Source organism: Dunckerocampus dactyliophorus, chromosome 3 (genome assembly GCF_027744805.1).
Source record: "Dunckerocampus dactyliophorus isolate RoL2022-P2 chromosome 3, RoL_Ddac_1.1, whole genome shotgun sequence".
In the NCBI taxonomy this organism is placed as follows: Eukaryota; Metazoa; Chordata; class Actinopteri; order Syngnathiformes; family Syngnathidae; genus Dunckerocampus; species Dunckerocampus dactyliophorus.
Window position 1 is genome coordinate 28,035,475 of NC_072821.1, and position 17,881 is coordinate 28,053,355.

The following is a 17,881-nucleotide window of genomic DNA, read 5'->3' on the forward strand; positions in this document are numbered from 1 at the left end:
CCCGAGGTCGTACCCTTCTCTCCAGCAACCTGGAATAGACTCTCCCAGGGAGGCTGAGGAACCCCTATAGTTGGAACACACCCTCCGTTCACCCCTCTTAAAAAGGGGGACCACCACCCCGGTCTGCCAATCCAGAGTTACTGTTCCCGAATTCAACGCACTGTTGAAGAGACATGTCACCAAGACAGTCCCCCAACATCCAGAGCCTTGAGGAATTCAGGGCAAAACTCATCCACCCCCGGAGCTTTGCCAATGGGGAGCATTTTGACTACCCCAGATACCTCAGCCACGGTGACAGAACTGTTTGCGTTCGTGTCCTCTGACTCTGCTTCCTCTATGGAAGGTATGTCAGTGGGATTGAAATGGGCCTCCAATTATTCCTTCCACCGTCCGACTACATCTTCAGTCGAGGTCAGCAGGCTTCCGTCCCCACTGTAATCAGTGTGGACTGGGCACTGCTTCCCCTTTCTGAGGTGTTTGATGGTTTGCCAGAACTTCTTCGAGCCCAACCGGAAGTTGTGTTCCGTGGCCTCACCAAACTCCTCCCACACCCGAGTTTTTGCCGGTACCTGTCAGTTGCTTCAGGAGTCAGGAGTCCCACGCGCCATCCATGCTCCTTCAGGACTCCTTAAGCTTGACGGCAGCCCTGACCTCTGGTGTCCACCATCAGGTACGGGGTTTTCCGCCATAACTGGCACCAACCACCTTGCGACCACAGCTTAGAACGGCTGCCTCAGCAATGGAGGCACCGAATACGACCCGTTCGGACCCGATATCGTCGTCCTTCCTCGGAATGCAGGCGCAGCTCTGTCGGAAGTGAGAGTTGAAGACTCGACGAACAGGAGACTCCACCAGACTTTCCCAGCACACCCTCACTACACGTTTGGGTCTCCCAGGCCTGTCCAACGTCTAATCCAACTCATCACCAGGTGGTGATCTGTTGACAGCTAGAACCGCTGCTCCTTCACATCAAGAGGAGCCAGTTGAGGTGGCTCGGGCATCTAGTCCGGACACCTCCCGGACGCCTCCCTGGTGGCATGCCCAGCCCGGAGAAGGCCCTGTTTTAGACCTAGGACACGCTGGAGGAATTATGTCTCACAGCTGGCCTGGGAATGCCTTGGTGTCCTCCCGGTGGAACTGGAAGAGGTGGCCGGGGACTGGGAAGTCTGGGCTTCCCTACTGAGACTGCTGCCCCCATGACCCGGACCCAGATAAGCGGAGGATGGATGGATGGATGGAGTAGATAAGCTGCTATGATTGTATTTTTTAAGAAAAACAAACCTCATAAATCAGCAACCGTTGGATTAGGAGCGTTCTACCAGCCCATAATCAAAATCCCATTTTCAAGGAGATTTGTTTTCAAAATCAATTTTATATCTTTTAATCTGTTTTTTTAAAGCGATGGGCTATTCTTAGGCTATGTCCACACAAACACAATTGTTTCAAAAACACACATTTCCCCCACTCCAGTGTTATCCATCCATCCACATAAAAACACATTCACTAGCTGTCATGCACATTTTGGCTAATCAGAAGCCTGAAAATGCTACCATAGCTGACTTAGTCATGCATTAAAACTCTTCTGTTCATCAGTATAGGAAGATTAGATCAGTGGCCCCCTTGATGTATTGTAAAGCAACACATGTAGGTATGCTAAGAAGTAATATATATTCAACAAGATCCCAGCTTTGTTATGTACTTTGCTCCTTTTTTCCATTTTGTTACTGTTTTTTTTTTTATTTTCTCGATATTTATACTTTCTTCTTAAATAATCTTTGTAAATTTTTCCAAACCTAATTTTTAAAAAAATACTTTGTTTTACTTTCTTTCTCATAATAGTGTGACTTTTAAAAAAGACCATATTTTTTCTTTAATATTCAATCTCTATGCTACTAAAATTACATTATTTTTATGCATCTTTGCATCATATTTTTTTTGCTGAATATTTAGACTTTATTCTCATAGAATTACAGCTATTTTTGGCTTTTCTGCTGTTGTTTTTTAAATTTTCCAATTAGTATTTAAACTTTATTCTTGTAAGTTTACTTCTCATAATATTGTGACTTTTTTACCATAATATTTTGACTTTATTCTGTAATATTACAACTTTTTCCCCAACTTAATTTTCCAAAAATGACAACTTTATTTTGTTTTTTGTTTTTTTTTGTTTCTCCTAATATTACGACTTAACTTTAATATTTCAACTTTATGCTACTAAATTATGTTATAATCTTACAACGTTATTCTGGTAAGCTTTGGTAGACATGGAATGACCAATGTATTTTTTTTTTTTTACCTACTTACCTTGGCAGCTGATTCTTCATAGAAAAACTATGTGGACCACAGGTGATGTGTTTATGTTTTGTGCCCTTTTGTGATTTTTTTTTTGTTTGAAGTAAGGCAATACATTTCTCCCTGTATTACCACAGATGAACTGCGTTTCCCAAAGTCTAAAAGAAAAAAAATGGGAGTGGTACAGGAAAGGAGTCATTTTACTGTGACAGGGACGGGACAGGATTTTTATCTGTGGGAGTGGGACAGGACAGGAGTGAAAATCCACTCCTGTGTCACCCTCTAGTGTGGACAAGAGGCCAAAACCCATCTGAAAAAAATGTGTTTTGAAAATGTATATCTGTGTGGACATGACTTAAATAGCTGTGCCTTTGTACAATTATCTCAAACCTCCTTTTGTGGAGCTTTGAAAAAGGCAGCTGTGTCAGTCATCCCAGTGAAACAAACACTCTCTACCAAATAATATGAGTAAACAATGCAAACCAAGCCTGCACTGACAAGTGTACAGAGATTAAAATCTACCACACTGAATACTAATCCCCACTATTACTACACTCCTGATAATAAATTTAAGACCAGTTGAAAAATTGTAAGTTTACATTTTACTGTTGGATCTTAAGGAGATTCTACATAGATCTTCGAAATGCAAAAAGAAGAGGGAGTGAGACAATTATTTTTATTGCAAACAACCGTTAAATTAAAATAGGATGTTCATCAGCTGATCAAAGGTCTAAGACCATAGCTCAAAAAATCTCCAAAACTCCACCCCCAATAAATAGAAATCAAATGAGTAATGAGTCACCTGTTAACAGAAGTTTTCTTTTACGGCACTATTTTTTTGACATGTGACATATGTGCGAACATCATGTTTGAGCCTAGACCCACACTGTAGTTTGAGAAACGCTGTGGTGGATGTGGAGCCACAAGTGGGAACAAATATTGAGAAGAAATGGAGAAAGAAAATGGTATTTTGAATTGTAAGTTTAATCTTCCTTTCTCCGATTAATTATGAGTTATCGATGGACATGATATATTATTAAATATTTTTGTGGATTGACAGCCCTTATATATATATATATATATATATATATATATATATATATATATATATTATTGAGCTGAATTTAAGATCATCCTTATTGGTGCCACACTAAAAACAAATAGCTCTAGAAAGGATACACATAAAAGACAAAGTAGTGATTACAAATGATCAAAATATAAAAAGCCTTACACTCAGGTCATCGCACATTCTGCTGTCAGTATTGCACATGGTTTTAATATTGCGCCAAAGAGATATTGCATTCATAATCAGGTCTTAGGAGCGTTAATTAAGGAGCAGTTATATTTTAGTTTATTGGTTCAAGTTTTTAAAGACCTGTACCATCCACCATCTTTATCTGCTTAAAGTAAACTTATGTGATGTGCTAGGCTTTTTTCTCTGATTCCATTTTATAGCACAATGTAAAAATGTTAAATAAAAACAGTAATGAGTATGTAGACAACTGTAGACTTTTCTATGGAGCTAAAATCAATCAACACACAGAACATGTTTTACTCACACCTAACTATTCACAAACAAACTCAGCGTGGTTTTGCAAATAAAAAAACATCATCCACAAACTCATGCATTTGTTTTTTTGCAAATAAGAAACATAGCTATCACACAAATACATCCTGCTTCAGAAACAAATACAGCATGTTTTACACAGCATTTCTTCAATTACAAAAAATATCTTTCAAGTACAAAAAAAAACCTTCAACTACAAAAACATACTTCAACTGTAGACTATAAAAAACTGTCATGTGACTTTTGGCACAATCTTACCACTGCAACATGACTTTTTGGCACTAATTTTTTGCCAAGTGTAGTGCCACCAAAATCACCTCACACATTACCGTAATTACATCCTCCTGGTTATACTACCCAATTAGTTTGGGAAAATATGCTTTGCCTTTTTATAATAGGTCTCAGTCACCTCATCCTCAATCTCATCACGCTCCGTTTCACCTTCAGCCTCCACTTCTGTGAAGTGTAGTGCCACCTTACATCAATGACACTGAATTTGGGTGTTTTTACTAGAGCTGTCAATCGATTAAAATATTTAATCGAGATTAATCATATTTGGTCCATAGTTACCTCCTAATTAATCACAGAGAAGTTTTTTATCTACAGTAAGTAGGTATGTAAATCTTTTTGTTGTAAACACTTCCATACGCATCTAGATGCATGAGATAAGATACGATTCAAAAGCGATATATTTAAAAACAGAACAATTTGATACAGTGTACAAATGACACAGTTTGATTCGATATGATTCACGATTACATTTGTCGATGTAGACGTTAGTCTTACATTATAACATAAAGAAGCCAATTGTATAAAAGTCATTCAAGAGCATGTCATAGCCCCAAGCAAGGCCGGGGTCCCCAAATACCGAGCAGCAGGAAACATTCATATGCAACGATTTAAAGAGAAACACAAAAATTAAAAATGAAATATTTTTAAAATAACTACATACATTTTTTTGCAAAGGGATACACATTTTTAGAATATGGGCCATTGTTTTATTCAAAAAATAACATATACTTCGGAATCCCACAATGTTTGCATGTTTATTGCAAGCGGCAAGTTGTTCCACGGTCCTTCAACGCACCATTTAACGTGCATCGTTTCCTACGATGCACAGGTGAGACTACTTTACTCTATTTTTCTCGACGTACTTCGTGACAACTCGACTCACAGCGACACAAATAACTTTGGTCTTGTAGAGAGAGGCGTCTGCCAGGGCTGTGAAAATATCCTTTCCTTTGCTCATTTCTGCTCAATATTTGTTCCCTCTTCTGACTTCACATCAGCTGCCACGCTGCTGCGTTTCCGCAAACCACATTGCAGAACGAGGGTCAAACAGGATGTGCGCACATTAATCTCTCATCAAAAATTTTGTGCTGTTAAAGGAAACTTCCATTAACATGTTATTAACGCTGTAATTTTGACAACCCTAGTTTTTACATACTGTATTTTCAGGACTGTAAGTCACACTTTTTTTCATGGTTTGGCTGGTCTTGCGACTTATACTAAGGAGCGATTTATATATATATATATATTTATATATATATATATTTTTTAATATATATATATATATATATATTTTTTTTTTTCCCCTCACTGACAGCCATGCGAGGGTGCTCTAGGCTTGTGTGCCAGTGTTTGCTACTCCTATCGCTACCATACCACTGAAAATGTACAATGTAGACCTCAATTTATGAAGACAACTGAAAAAGAACACAAGAACACAAATGCCCCCAAAAAGAAAATCATATTCTACAGATGACAAGCCGCAAACAAACTAGTTATGTTATGTTGTTTAGGCTATAGTTGTCTGAAAACTGTTAAGTTACGTTAACATATCACCTATTCACGTTACGTTAATAGACGCCTGTTTAGCCTGTTGTTCTCCATTTTATTGTTATTACTATAACTTGCCTTTCAAGATGAAATGTCTTTTCTTGGTCTCTGACTTTATAAAATAAATTTCCCCCAAAAAATGCGACTTATACTCCGGAGCGATTTATAGTCTGGAAAATATGGTAATTTGGGGGATTTTTATTGAGAATAGCAGTTAAAAATTAATTAATACATATAAACTCCATACTTTTCATACTTGACTTTCCAACAATGCTCAAAGTAGTCATCCAATCAGATATGTTCAGCATTGCAAACCCCGCCCAAAGGTTCCAGGAACTGAAAAAGACCTACCTGGAACCACCAGACCAAAAATGGCCTACGAAAATGGTATATAACAAAATTTTGGCCCCAGGGGTAAAGTTTCTGGTTCCTGCAGTAGAAAAGGGGCTATTGTTTGAGTGACATATCACACAACTTATAACTTCCAGTTACCATCAGAGGTTAAGTTCCTCTACAAGACTTCACAACCCCAATGAATGTTGGTTGAAACCAAACAAGAGGATGGATTTTGACTAGGATTGTAACGATTTGTTTTAATAACGATTCGATTTGTATCATGATTTGTGGTTGCCGGAACGATTCAAGGATGATATTGGTTCATTTAGAATGATACGATTCAAAACAATTCAGTAACTTTGAATCGATTCCATAATTTTTTAGCCAAAAATTCAACCAGTGTGTTATTGAAATAAATTCAAGATTCAAGATTCAAGAGTTTTATTGTCATATGCATAATAAAACAAGCAGTTATACTATGCAGTGAAATTCTTATTCTGTTCATTCTCCCAAGAAAAGAAAGAAAAACATAAGAAAAAGAATAAGAACATTTGAAACATATGTACCAATAAATTAAGCAACAACAACAGAAGATACATTAATACAAATAAATAATACAAATAAATAAATAAATAAATAAATGCTATGAGTGTGTGCGTGTGTTGCGTGCGGCGTGTGTGAGTGCTTCGTTGAGAAGCCTGATGGTCTGTGGCAGTGCAGGCAAAGTTTCCTAGATTCCCATTGTTATTTGTAAGGGATTCAGGTATAAATGATTGATAATGCTGACATACTTAAGAATAAATTATTTGATAAATAAATGAGTACAAAAAATTAATTAGATACTGTATGCAATGCAAAATCAGGATGAACAGAGGATGGTGTAGCTTGCCATGATTTACTTTAAATATTGCAATCCAAACCTGCACTTTGCACTCAATGAGGGATATTATGCAAATTCTTCAGGAAATGAATGTGATATGGTATCTTCAATTAGGTGTTGAAATTTCCTCACCTGTATGGGCCGATGGAAGCAGAGGCTTTTTTGGGGTAATAATGTCACAATCTATGGGTTAGCCTGTGTGACAGTTTAGTGTGTTTACACTTTTATGCCTTAGTTCCTGTTCTATGCTCTTATTTTGGTAGTACTTCCTGTTTTGCCTGGTTTGTGTCCGCGTGCTTTGCTTTCTTCTTTATCTCTTGCACCTGTTGCTAATTTGAGTTGTCCTTCTATTTTGCAGGTTTTGCAGCGCACATAAGTTAAGAATGTTACAAAATTTGAAATATGTAAAATCAAATCTGTGATTAATTTTGTTTTGATAAAACATATCCATCCATCCAAGTTAAACTTAACTTTAATTTGATACCTCATTCACTTCTCTACCTCAAGTAAGGAAGAAATTAAAGCAAATTTCATACCGAAAAATAGTGCCTTTGTTCCCCATTGCTTTAACATTGAGTCAAGACAAAAGCTGTGATCAACCCACGGACCTTGGCAAGTACAACCGTACTACAAAGTATATCATTACCTAGGATGTGACATTTGTTTTAAAAGTCAACAGAGTAGTCATTTACATTTTTTGATAATCAAAAAGTCCAGGGATGTGTGTCATAAATGCTCCAGCAGCGCGCTGTATTTATTTCCACGCCACACTGCAAATTGCATGTACAAAATTAACATATTTTGCACCATCAGTTTTTTTTATGGAATTTCAACTGCAGATAAATATTCAAGTGAATTTATATCCTACACACCTGTTATCTCGGCCTGAAGCTCCGATCCATGAGTTTGAAAGGCTTAAAGTTGGACTTAACTTTTCTTTATATAAATGAAAATACACCCCATATCATATTTAAAAAATTGCATTTTTAAGGACGTCACTACAGACTCTCCTAATCGAGCGCACACGCACATTGTGGCAGACTGTAACGTTTAATGTTTTTATCATTAAAAGTGCTAAAAAAAGCACATGAATATAAAGCCTGCTGTACTTCAATCCAAAGCTTAATTTCCTAGTATTGATTCAATCAATTCATTACCTTTTAAACAATGTTAGATATGCTGTGTATATACAGACCCTTTCCAAAAAATTAGAATGTCATGGAAAAGTTGTTTAATTTCCATAATTCCATTCAAAAAGTTAAACTTTCATAGATGATAGATTCAGGGCCCACAATTTAAACGATTTCAAGTATTTATTTGTTTATTTTTACGTAATTTGGGCTTCCAGCTCATAAAACCCACGAAAACAGGAATTCAAAAAATTACAATACTGTGAAGAAATCAGCCCAAATTTTGCAGGGCTTGAATGTTTTAAACTGAGTGTCACACACTAATCATCTACTAACCTCAAATCACCTGCACGGGCTTCCCCAGGTGTCATTAAATTGCTTCAGTTTGGTTCAATTGTCTCAGTTGGGTTCAATATGGGGAAGACTGCAGACATGACAACTGGCCAGAAGACCATCATTGATACCCTCCATAGGCTGGGTAAGCCACAAAAGTTGATAGCTAAGGAGGCTGGTTGTTCACAGAGTGCTGTGTCCAAGCATATCAATGGAAAGTCTAGAGGAAGGGCAAAATGTGGCAGGAGAAGATGCACCAGCAAAACAGATGACCGTGGGCTTCAGTGGATTATCAAACAGGGAAGATTCAAGAATCTGGCAGAGATCCAGAAAGAGTGGAATGAGGCGGGAGTCACAGCTTCAAAAACCACCACATTCAGATGCATCCGGGAGATGGGCTACAACTGTCGGGTTCCTCGGGTCAAGCCACTTCTGAACCTGAGCCAACATAGGAAGCGTCTCCACTGGGCCAAGGAGAAGAAGGACTGGACTGTTGGCCAGTGGTCCAAGGTCCTCTTTTCCGATGAAAGTAAAGTGTGCCTTTCATTTGGGAATCAAGGTCCAAGGGTTTGGAGGAAGACGGGTGAGGAACAGAACCCAAGCTGCCTGCGGTCCAGTGTGAAATATCCACAGTCCGTCATGATTTGGGGTGCAATGTCCGGTGCAGGTGTTGGTAAACTCTGCTTTCTTAAATCCAAGGTCACCGCAACAGTCTACCAGAATGTTTTAGAGGACTTCATGATCCCTTCTGCAGAGGATCTGTATGGAGATGCAGATTTCATCTTCCAGCAGGACCTGGCCCCTGCCCATACTGCCAGAAGCCAAAAACCTGGTTTGATGCCCATGCCATCACAGTGCTTGACTGGCCAGCCAACTCACCGGACCTAAACCCCATTGAGAACCAATGGGGTATTCTCAAGAGGAAAATGAGGGGCACCAGACCCAACAACAAAGAAGAGCTGACAGCAAGCATCAAGGAAATCTGGGCTTCCATAACTCCCAGGCAATGCCACAGGCTGATTGCTTCAATGCCACGTAGCATCGAGGCAGTGATTAAGGCAAAGGGATTCCCAACCAAGTATTGAAGATTGACATATCGTTTTGAAAGTACCATATTTTGATTGATTTGATTTGATCCTAATTTCTTTTTTTTCTGCAAAAACTGAGAAGTAAATGGGGATTTCTTCACAGTATTCAAATTTTTTGAATTCCTGTTTTCGTGGGTTTTATGAGCTGGAAGCCCAAATTATGTAAAAATAAACAAACACTTCAAATCATTTAAATTGTGGGCCCTGAATCTATAATCTATGAAAGTTTAACTTTTTGAATGGAATTATGGAAATTAAACAACTTTTCCATGACATTCTAATTTTTTGGAAACGGTCTGTATATACATATATATACAGTATGTGTCATCCTGAATGGAAACTTGAGCACCCAGATCGTTGCAGCTGAATCGTAGGAATATAAATTGATGCATCAATGTAGTGAATGATTCATTACAGCCGTAATTTTGACAAATTATATTCTCCGAAGGTCCTAACTGAAGGATTTCAGCTAGAACCAATCCTATACAATAGTCTAAACAATTCCTTTTATCAGACCAGTGTTGGTTTGTCATACCTGACAGTTTCAACTGCTCACTCGCTAACTCTGGTCTTAAAAAAGATTTATTTAGCGTAGACTATATTACTGATAGACCAAATGAACCTCATTGGACAATCATATACAAATTTGGAACCCAGACTGAAATCAAGGACAGGACTAACTGTTTGTGTTTTATATTGCATGAATCATTTGGTGTGTTCTGAATCGGCTGTCCCGCTATTTTCCGTTACAGTATGGAGATTTGTGATCCGAGGAACAACATCACCATGTGCCCGCTTTGCGATAGCGCCTGTAGCTACTGGAAGCTTGTGACAGCGTGTGGTACCGCCCGAGCCAGCCACCTCTTTGACAACCCAGCAACTGTCTTTTTCTCCATTTTCATGGCCCTGTGGGGTAAATATGTTTTGCATTGTTTATTTTTCTATAAAATAAAAACATGTTTATCACAAGGGGACTTATTTTTAATTATTTGATTAAATATTTAAGTAATATGTCAAAAAATGCTGTTTTAACAGTTACCTTTTATCTAGTACAGCTTTTTCAGAAGGTATGAATACCGATATAACAATATATGCAAGTACCAGGGGTGTAACGGTACACCACTGTTGCAGTTTGGTACGTACCTTGGTTTTAAGGTCACCGTTGGGTTCATTTATGGTACAGTAATGCAACAACATGCAAATGATAGCAGCAACAACAACAATTTGCAGGGAGAGGAGGAACTAGCGAGCACATGCACCACGTGACCAATCGTGCCTTTCCCTGGCCTGCTCCGGGGAAGGTGGCTCTGGTCAGTGCACACATGGCCCAGGGTTCTTGTATGCAATTCCGCTTACACCACTTTCAGCAGCTCAATGAATTGCATATGTGAAAATGCTGCTAGTGGTCAATTTCTATTTTTTATATGTAAACACATAATGGTCTTATTTATTAATGGTGTTTTTAATTGAATTGTGTACTTGGTTGTGTAGCGGTTCTCTTCATGGAGCACTGGAAGAGACGGCAGATACGACTGAATTATGTTTGGGACCTGACCGGTTTTGGAGAGGAAGAGGAGGTGAGAACGATTTAGTATATCTGGATATCATTGTTATGAATTTATGATTGTTAGTCACTACAAGTTCAATTCCTGCAAGGTGAAATAATTAGATAAATAAGCTGAAAAAAATTATGAAAAAGTACTCAGTGGCCTATTATGGGCTGTATTTAGAAATATACATACTTTTCCTGTTGTGGTCGTGGAGGCATGATTTTGTTTTATTTTAGTTTATTTTAATTATTCATTATTATCAATATTTAATGTTGTAATATTGTAATTCATCTAATAAATATAATATGTTTTACTGGAATAATGTAGGGTGTCCCTAAAGTCTGGAAATATAACGTAAACGTATGTTTAATTTAATTCATTTCATAATAAATTAATCATTCATATATATATGTGTATATATATATATATATATATATATATATATATATATATATATATATATATATATATATATGTATATGTATATGTGTTTATAAAGCTAGAGAACAATCGGTAACCGATTGACACCAATGTTAACGCATATTTTTCACCAATAAAATGCTGCCAATATGGTGTTTTTCTTAGGAATGAAAGTTAGGACCCAACCGATTAATCGGCCGATTACAGCCATTAGAGAATAGATGTTTACCAAAAACGTTGTACCTTTTTTTTTACTTCTGTTGGATTGGCAAGGAGAATAACTGAGAGAGTATTTGAAGCAAATGTCTTCATTTATATAGACTTTGCATGTTTATTTTATTTCCCAGGGGTTTACTGCCCTTTTGCACGTCACCTTTTATTTATTTTTATGTTCAAATTGTTCACACACTGCTTGTTCTGCACACTTTCTGATAATTAAAGTATTTCAAAATAATCAAATGTTCTTCATATACTGTATATCTGTCATCAAAAGAAGGTATTTAAAAATGTAATCGTCAGACAATAATTTTTTCATTTCCTAATATCTGCCCTGAAAAATCCTTAAGAAAAGAAATTAATTCATTAATTAATACCGATTAGTATCGGACCATTTCTGTAAAAACATGTGATGGGCATGTGATCTTTGAAATGCCTTTCAAAGCCGATCACAAAAGCCAATCAACATGCAGCAGCAAGTCCTACATGTGTGTTGTGTCACGTAGGGTTGCTAACTTTTTACTAACTTTGTCCTGTATTGCCGCGAGAATCAACCCTAGTCTGTAAAACCTTAATGGCTTCAGTTTCACAGCTTGACACAGGCTACACGATTTAATGCCAGCGTGTTTGATAAAAAAAGAACTTTGGTTAGCGCCCTCATTTAAGCGATGAAAACTTTTATGACCATGCTTTTTAAAAGCTTCAGAATCGAGAATCATTACGAACCACAATCGAAAAGAAGAATCGGAACCAGAATCGTTCAAATTCAAACAAAGTCCATCCCTACTCGTATAAATGACAATAAAAAATAGCTGTATTTATGTGTCCAGACTTTAGGCACACCCTGAATAAATCCAGACCTTCCAGAAGCTGGATGCTTCTGTATGCTTATTTATGTCTAAATGTTCATATTCTAACAGCGAAATACAATTACTATAATCATAATAATTATAATTATTTGGTGTTATTGATGACTTACAGTGTATTGTACAAGTATGTGACTGGCTGACAATCTGTCCCTTTTTTGTTAATGTGTATTTTGCAGGAGGAACATAAGGTTTGGATATGAACTGACTTCTTACTTCTATGTGGTCATTTTAATTTTGGCAGCACTACTGCTATACTAACCTCTTTCCTCAATGTGTATTTTCTCTTCATCACTTTACACTGCTTTCTTTCTTGGGATGCTTTCTTTCTTTACCTTCATGTAACTCCTCTACTGGGGGTCCTGCACAAACTGTCCCTTAGACAAACACGTCTTATTTTCTATAGTGTGTTTCATGGTTCCATTTCAGGTGTATGATTTCTTTTCAGGACCATAACCGAGCCGAGTATGAGCTCCGTGTCATGCAAAAGGCAATGAGACAAGAAAATTCAACCTCAAAGGTAAAATAAATATATTTATCCATTATAGTAAGCATTGACTGAAAATGCTTTGCTTATGTTTTTCTAAGGTGAATTTGTTGTATGTTGTGTTGAATGTTTGTTGTATGTACAAAATACAAAATTGATTCAGCAAGTTCTTACAACTATTTTTTTTCATAAGCTTTTAAAACGGCCAGGCCCTAGTGCAGGGGGCAGCGCGGTTGTGTTTGTGTTGCTATGACTTCACTCTTGTATCAGTATATGCATGCTATACATGCATGTAACCAGAAGTGCATCAGTTAAAAGCTCAACCTACCCAACGAGGTAAACACATGTGAAGGCGCTAGCTCATTTCCAAAAGCTGATTTGCTGTAATTTTTTTTTTACCATGAAAGCTCATTTTCAATCCATGTAACAATTGTAATGCTTTAATAGGGTGTCAAATATTACACTTCAACTCTTCTTACTATATTTTGTCAATCAATTCATAGAAAACAAGCGAGGAAAATATCTTAAATATCACAATATCGGGCCTTTAGCCTCAAATTGCTATGAAAGCCTGACGTGACGTATATTTTAAGTGTCATGTTGACTTATGTTGAAATAAGGAATACATTTAGCATGAAGAATGTTGTAACATCACGGGTCTCCAACCAGCGGGAACACCCTTCAGGAGCAATGATTGAAAAAAAGACGTATTTAAAAATCTATCCATCCATCCATTCATCTTCTATGCCGCTTATCCTCACTAGGGTCGCGGGTATGCTGGAGCCTATCCCAGCTGACTTTGGGCGAGAGTATTTAAAAATAATTTTGGAAATACAGTGTTCCCTCGCTCCATCGCAGTTGAGTTTTGGTTTTGTTTTTCACAGCGTATGAACACTGTTACAGGGAGAGCCTGGCCCTTTAAGAAGAATTGCATTGTGGGAAGTTGAGTGTTGTAGTTCTGTGCTTTAGTACAAGCACCGCCCATTGTCTTCTGTGTCCTGATTGACTGTAGATCATTGTCAATCAATCTCCTTCGTGCTGTCTCCTGTTGTGGTCATGGCTACCAAACTAGCTAACTGTGCGAGTTACTTGCTTACCGCCAATACTGTAAACAATAGAAGAAACAGAAGAAGCTAACCTTGTGAGGAAAACAACGACAGCAGCAATATGTTTCAACAAGGATACAAAGACGCTACAGCCGAACGGCGCCAGGACGAGGCACCGTCAGAGTAGCAAAATACACGTGAGTCATTTAATAATTTCTTGTGTCCAACCTAGTAGATTGATCATTAAAATTCAAATGAAATATGAACTTTGAGAGTGTTTAAACAAGAGAGTAATATGAGAACATGGGAATGAATGCCTGTCTGAGAAAAGTGTTTAAAGTGTATGGTTTTACAGCCTTAAAACATAATAATAGTAAAAAATGTAGTTGGCTACTTCGTGGATTTCAATATTGCGGGCTTACGAGGGAACCCTGTAACTACATCGAATTTAGGGAAATGTATATCAATCTTGGAAATAAAAGCTATTTTTATATTGGAAAAATAATATACTGTTAGAAAGACTATAGGTCTTGTTTGTCATGTATGTCCTTCAACAAATTCATAGTTGTGTGATCTGATACCAAGTGAACAATTCTCTGATGCTGCCACAAATAGACTTTCATATTTTTCCTGGTCTTCTTTTACCCTATGGTTGTCCCTAAATGCTGGTGCTGGGTGTATTGTATTTATTAAATGTCAAGTTAATTCAATCCAGCTCACTGGCTGTTACCCACACATCAAAGAACTATGTGACATTTTTTTTTCTCTGGAAAAAAAACTCCAGGCTCATGCCATGATGGTGTGTTCATTTTGTGCTTTTATTTTGATGATGGAAGCTAGATTTCTGAGACTTTTGTTCAGTGTAGTCAGACAAGATGAATGAAATGTACAGCGCTTTTAAAGGGCCGCAAGTGTGTTGTTGGTCGTCGTTCTTCCTTTCATGTTAAGCCTTCACAGCGTCAGTGGTTATTTTAATAAGGCCCTATACATATATACAGTATATTGTGTTATATATTGTGTTTTATACACACCACATAAATAGCATTGCATTACATAACCCCCCACCACCACCACCACCACCACCCACCCACCCATAACTGCTAATGTTGTTTATTCTTCTCCTCAAACCAACTGTGAGAGTGAGTAAGTAAATTTTTTGTACATTTGTACAATGAAGGAGGGTGCCTGAGTATGTTGACCCAATTCTCATTTGGCATGACTGTGACGTGACAGCTTGGGGCGGAATAAGCTTTGCTCCACTGAAGACACACTCTGTGTATATTTGGGATGTGCAGTGGGGAAAATAAGTACAGTGGAACCTCGGTTAGCGTACGCGCTTAATGCCAAAATGTTGTGTGCAATTCCCCAGTTAGCTTTTCTATGCGCGCGTCTTGTTGTATTATTAATACACTGTGTGAGTCCAACTGTGATCTTAATGTATTTTTGTCACAAAACGTCCTTGTTAGCATCCTGTTAGCTTGCTACTACATGGAAACAGGAAGTCAATGCCGTCGCTCATCTATGATGTAATCAGCGGTTGACTCGGTAGTTCTTTGCTAACTAACACAGTTACGCCACAAGTCACGGAAAAGTTAACACAAAACATGTTTTTATAATTTACAATTATAGTTTTACAATACATATAAAAGAGGAATGAAAGGGATAAATGAACATTTAAGGTTACACAGCCAGGAAGAAAAGCTTTAATAAGTCACTTTATTGTAGTGGATTGATATCCTGCAGTGCTTGCAATGTACCCCTGCTCAAGAACGTTTGACATGAAAACACTGAATGACTCACACAAGGCTTGGCAGCATGTGATGTGGTCACATGAAACCAAATGGAGCTTTTTGCATACATCAAGTGGACTCAGCAGAGAAATGGTCAATATGAGTATAACAACAGCATCCCTCCTGTCAAACAAGGAGGTGGAAACATTCTGGTTTGGGGGTGTTTTTCTCAACAAAATCCCTACTGTGATGTGGGCCCATTGCACAAAACTAGGATAAGGGATTAAGCCGTGATATCTTGATTACAGGGCGAGTGGTTAGCATGTGGGCCACACAGTCAAGAGACCTGGGTCGAATCTCCGCTTGGGCATCTCTGTGTGGCGTTTGCATGTTCTGCCCGTGCGTGCGTGGGTTTTCTCCAGGTCCTTCGGTTTCCTCCCACATTCCAAAAACATGCATGTTAGGTTAATTGGCGACTCTAAATTGTCCATAGATATGAATGTGCAATTGGCTGGCGGCCAGTCCAGGGTGTACCTCTCGTCCAAAGTCAGCTGGGATAGGCTCCAGCATACCCCTGCGACCCTAATGGCGATAAGCGGCATAGAAAACAGATGGATGGATGGATCTCATCTCTGGATCTCATCTCCTATCTCAATCAGTAGTCACCATAAATGGAAGCCAATAATTACTCCACTGCTCATTACACATTGTTATCACATTCAACTACACCCACTGTCATTATTTGAACATTTGTCATCATTCATTTCAATCATTGTAGATAAAGGATTTTAGATGATGTTGCAATCATTAGATCATTTATTAGATAATTTACACATACTATATACAGTATAAAATACACATCCCATATAAATACAAATACACATGTGCAAGATAAAAGAGTTATACAGTGTGATGGAGTTATATTTACACAATTTCACTCACACCTGCAGTCAATTTCACCTACAATTTAAACGGATTCATAATTACAGTGGGACTATGTTTTCGGAGGTGTTAATTGTGTTGGTTAATGTGTACTTCATTACCCAGAAGCCTTAGCACTCGAGGGGAAACCAGAAGTTTGCATGCTGTGAAGCTACGAGCAAGTCATGGTGATGTGTTGATAAAGCAAAGAGTTACTAGATACTTACTGTACACTGCTGTTCTGGATTTGTTCAACAAGCAACAAACGTAACATTAATTAACCATTTGGATTTTCATTATGATGGTTTCAGCAGAGCATTGATTGTGTATTTGTGCACTACTTACGCACAAAGTATTGTAAATCGTCTCTGCAATACTTTGCCACGTTTTCAGTCTTTGTTATACGACTGTGGCGGTGTTGCCTTTTTTTTTTATTCGCCCTTTTGCGTCCTCGTAAGCCTCTATGAGGATTTCTGCTACTATTTGCGGAAAGTACACCGCTCTCGCTGTCACGGTGATCGATAACGAACACAGAGGTCTATTTAAGGAAGCCGCGTATGTGCACTGATCCGTGATTGGTTTCACCTGGCTTGACTAATCCGTGTCTACTCATCCTGGCTTGGGCTTTGTGTAACCAATTAAGCCTAGACGCTCTTGTTTTTGGTTGTGTGAGCTCAGCTCAGTCATTTATGCTAGATGTATGAATCCTACTTTTGTGCAACAGGCCCCTGGTGAGCAACCTAAAGACATGTCTGACCTCTGTGCTTGCCAGCAAGACTTTCTATACCAACGACTAAATCACCTTTTCGTTTGCCATCAAATAATTATTTACCTCCATCGAATATTTATTCATTACACACTTTATTTCAAGTTTTGTTCTGTATTTTCTTACATTCTGTCTCTGTGTTACTTAATTTGATTAGAGAAATTCTAAAATAAATGTAAATTTGTGCACACAATGTAGAGATTAAAGCATGACAATATTTCTTGTTCCGAAAAGCTGTCTCGCGAGAACAGCCGGAAGCCTTACTGTTAACTATGGTACCGCTACTCTGAATGATAATACAGTCAAACCTGTCTTAGTGGCCACCTGTATAGAACGGCCACCTGCCTATAGCAGCCACTAAAAAATCCCCCCCAGCAAATTTACATGTTATAGACCCTGTGTATAGCAGTCACC

The 17,881-nt window shown here is 38.0% G+C and overlaps 1 protein-coding gene across 3 annotated transcripts in view; it reads left to right on the forward strand.

Moving 5' to 3' along the window:
* ano1a (anoctamin 1, calcium activated chloride channel a) overlaps nt 1-17,881 on the forward strand; it is a 79,092-nt gene that overhangs the window by 35,022 nt on the left and 26,189 nt on the right. For 2 of the 3 annotated variants that reach the window (XM_054769628.1, XM_054769626.1), the window contains exons 12-15: nt 10,218-10,378; nt 10,957-11,042; nt 12,697-12,708; nt 12,966-13,037. In XM_054769628.1, coding sequence (XP_054625603.1) covers nt 10,218-10,378; nt 10,957-11,042; nt 12,697-12,708; nt 12,966-13,037 — 331 coding nt within the window. The remainder of the gene's footprint in view (nt 1-10,217; nt 10,379-10,956; nt 11,043-12,696; nt 12,709-12,965; nt 13,038-17,881) is intronic. The other variant, XM_054769627.1, reaches the window with a different exon arrangement.